The sequence below is a fragment of the Corapipo altera genome, unplaced genomic scaffold, assembly GCF_003945725.1.
Source record: "Corapipo altera isolate COAL_440 unplaced genomic scaffold, ASM394572v1 61155, whole genome shotgun sequence".
Lineage (NCBI taxonomy): Eukaryota > Metazoa > Chordata > Aves > Passeriformes > Pipridae > Corapipo > Corapipo altera.
In genome coordinates, this window is record NW_020885788.1 from 6,170 (window position 1) to 9,593 (window position 3,424).

At 59.3% G+C, this 3,424-nt stretch overlaps 1 protein-coding gene across 1 annotated transcript in view; it reads right to left on the reverse strand.

Moving 5' to 3' along the window:
- The window catches only part of LOC113940807 (rho guanine nucleotide exchange factor 11-like), a gene marked incomplete at its 3' end in the record, with an annotated part of 9,009 nt that extends 5,800 nt beyond the window's left edge, over positions 1 to 3,209 (reverse strand). Inside the window, exons 1-8 of the mRNA XM_027631955.1 lie at positions 2,980 to 3,209; positions 2,810 to 2,881; positions 2,367 to 2,486; positions 2,100 to 2,151; positions 1,925 to 2,001; positions 1,447 to 1,584; positions 1,274 to 1,342; positions 974 to 1,075 (exon numbers count right to left, since the gene is read on the reverse strand). Of these exons, the coding sequence (XP_027487756.1) occupies positions 974 to 1,075; positions 1,274 to 1,342; positions 1,447 to 1,584; positions 1,925 to 2,001; positions 2,100 to 2,151; positions 2,367 to 2,486; positions 2,810 to 2,839 (588 nt within the window). The remainder of the gene's footprint in view (positions 1 to 973; positions 1,076 to 1,273; positions 1,343 to 1,446; positions 1,585 to 1,924; positions 2,002 to 2,099; positions 2,152 to 2,366; positions 2,487 to 2,809; positions 2,882 to 2,979) is intronic.
- Between the last annotated feature and the right edge of the window lie 215 nt (positions 3,210 to 3,424).

A 3,424-nucleotide genomic window follows, 5' to 3' on the forward strand; every position in this document is an offset into this window, starting at 1 on the left:
GGAATTGTCATCCCAAGGAAGTGTCACCCTAAGGAAGTGTCACCCCATAGAAGTGACACCCCAATGAAGTGTCACCCCACAGAAGTGTCACCCCCAGGAAGCGTCACCCCATGGAATTGTCATCCCAAGGAAGTGTCACCCTAAAAAAGTGTCACCCTAAAAAAGTGTCACCCCATAGAAGTGTCACCCCCAGGAAGTGTCACCCCAAGGAAGTGTCACCCCATAGAAGTGTCATCCCATAGAAGTGTCACCTCATAGAAGTGTCACCTCATAGAAGTGTCACCCCATAGAAGTGTCACCCCCAGGAAGTGTCACCCCAAGGAAGTGTCACCCCATGGAAGTGTCACCCCATGGAAGTGTCACCCCATAGAAGTGTCACCCCATGGAAGTGCCACCCCATGGAAGTGCCACCCCATGGAAGTGTCACCCCAAGGAAGTGTCACCCCATGGAAGTGTCACCCCCAGGAAGTGTCACCCCATGGAAGTGTCACCCCATGGAAGTGTCACCCCACGGAAGTGACACCCCAAGGAAGTGTCCCCCCATAGAAGTGTCACCCCATGGAAGTGTCACCTCATAGAAATGTCACCCTACAGAACTGCCACCCCCAGGAAGTGTCACCCCATAGAAGTGTCACCCCATGGAAGTGTCACCCCCAGGAAGTGTCACCCCCAGGAAGTGTCACCCCATAGAAGTGTCACCCCACAGAAGTATCACCCCATAGAAATGTCACCCCATGGAAGTGTCACCCCAAGGAACTGTCACCCCAAGGAAGTGTCACCCTACAGAAGTATCACCCCATAGAAGTGTCACCCCAAGGAAGTGTCACCCTCCCCGTGCTGTGGGAAACCCCCTGGCTGAGGCAGGAAGTTGTGGGAAGCGCCGGTTTGGGGATGCCAGGAATTTGCTGGAATGTGCCTCGGGAATACTCGGGAAGGTGCCTCGGGCTCAGGTATTCCCGGGATTCCCCCTTACCAGGGGGCTGGGATCAGCCTGGGAGAAGATGTAGCGCAGGAAGACCCCCAGGTGAGCCGGCCGGGATTTCAGCTTTCCCAGGTCCTGGAAGAGGGAGTCGCACTGGGAAGAGAAGGGAAGGGAAGGAACCACTTAGGAAAGGAAGGAATTCACTCCTCTGGATCCACAGCCCGGCTCCCGAATCCCACCTCCTCGGGATCAACCCAGGGTGTCTCCTGGGAGAGGGATTTGAAATCCCACCAGGTCTGGGGGGAGGGGGGTCCATAAAGGGGCGAGGGGACAAAAAAATCCCGGGAATACCTCGTTGTTGAAATACCCCGGATCACAATCCTCCTCCGGGCCGATGATCAGGGGCCTTCCCGGCCGCTCCTGCCCAGGGAAAGGGGTGGGAATTAGGAGCCAGGAGCCCGGATCCCGAGGGGAATCCTGTGTATTCCCGAAGTTCTGGATCCCCTGGATGAGCTCCCACCCACCTGCTCTGCCACGGATGGGAAGGGGCTGTCGGAGCCCTGGCGCCGATGGTGCTGGAAAAGCCGGGAGGAGATGATGGGGGAGGTCCGGGGGCTTTCCAGGCCGTGGTCGGAGAGGGTGGAATTCCGGTTCAGGGAGACCTGCTCGGCACGGGGAGACACCGGGAACGTGAGGCTGAGGCACCCGAGAGCAGCTCCCAGCTCAAGATTCCACAAAAACATAAAACCCCGGGAACGGGGGGAAAACACAAAACCCCTCTGGGAGAAGTTTTGGATTGGGAGCATGAGGTGGGAATTTGGGGGGATCCCTCGTTTTCGGGGGGTAAACGTGACGAGCCCAAGGAATTCTGAGCTGCAAGGAATTCCATTGGTTCAGGTGACAAACAGTTCACTGGGATTACAAAAGGAGGTCCCGAGGATTCCCGGGGTGATCCAGCCCCGTTCCCGGGGCGCAGGGAAAGTCGGGAAACCCCTCCCTCACCTCACTCACAGAGGGGAATCGCTCTGTCCCGGATTCCAAGCCGCTGTCCCCATCCTGGGAGTCCAGGGAGAGGCGTCCTGGGAGCAGAGGAGAGGCTGATCCACGTGTCCAGGAGCTGGGAACACCGGGATGCTCCAGGAACACCGGGATGCTCCGAGCCGCCGGCACCACTCACCTTCCACCGACCTGAACCCGGCCACGCTGGAGTCGCTGCTCAGCCTGGAATCCTGCAGTGGGAGAGGGGTGGGATCACTGGGAGGGTGGATTCAGGATTCAAGGACAGGGATGAGGGAACTCGGAGCAGTTCCCCTCGCTTGAGGTTTGGGAAAAGCAGGGATGTCTCTGCCGCCGTTCCCACCACGATCCCGACACCTTGGAAAGGTGCTCCCAGGCTCAGAGGGAGCCAGAAGGATGGGGGGGTGACTCCCCTGAATCCACCCACCAGGGAATTCCCGGTCTCCTGGAGGATTTTGAGCTGGAGCTGGCTGACCCTGCGGCGCGCGCCCTCGATCTGCTCCTCCACGGCCGCTCCGGGGTTCCGGCTGTACAGCTCCTGGAAGCGCTGAGGGGAAAAGAGAGGGGACCTTCAAACCCACCCCAAACCCACAAACCCCAGCCCACAGCCCCACCAGGAAGGGTTGGAGGGTGCCCAGACAGCTGTGGGTGCTCCATCCCTGGAAGGGTTGGATCGGGACGGAGCGACCGGGGCGAGCAGGAGGTGTCCCTGCCCTCGGATGATCCTTCAACCCAAACCATTCCATGATTCCACCACGGGCTGGAGCCTCTTTGTGCTGCCCCAGCAGCACCAGGACATGGCCAAGGGTTGCTCCAAGGAGAAAAAAAAGAGGGAAAAAGAGGGAAAAAGAGGGAAAAGAGCCTCCATACCTGCAGCTCCGCCTCCTCCTGCCGCAGCATATTCCGCAGGATCTGCGTGGCGTGTTTCTGCACCTCTGGGTCCTGCAATTCCACAGGGAATTCCTCAGTTTTCCCTCCCTCCCGTCTCCCAGGTCGAGGGGGAACGGGGCAGGGTGGGTTGGGGGGGGGTCTGGTGTGACCTGGAGGGGTCTGGGGTCGGTGATTCGCTGCGGCGGCGGCGGCGGCGGCGGGGGGGGACACGCGGGGGGGACGTGGGGGGATCCCGTTGTTCCCGCATCCTGCTGGGAGCTGGGAACCCCCACGGAGGGAGGGGGGGATCCCAGCAGGGTCAGAGCGACGTAGGCGCCGGCTGGAAAAAGGTGGGAGAGGGAGAAAGGTCTCCGTGATTCACTCGCGGAACTCGACGCGACCCAACGCAACCCAAGTCAACCTGAACTCGACCTAAACTCAGCCCAACTCAACCTAAACTCGACCTAAACTCAGCCCAAATCAACCTGAACTCGACCTAAACTCAGCCCAACTCAACCTAAACTCAGCCCAAATCGACCTGAACTCAGCCCAAATCAACCTGAACTCGACCTAAACTCAGCCCAAATCAACCTAAACTCAGCCCAAATCAACCTA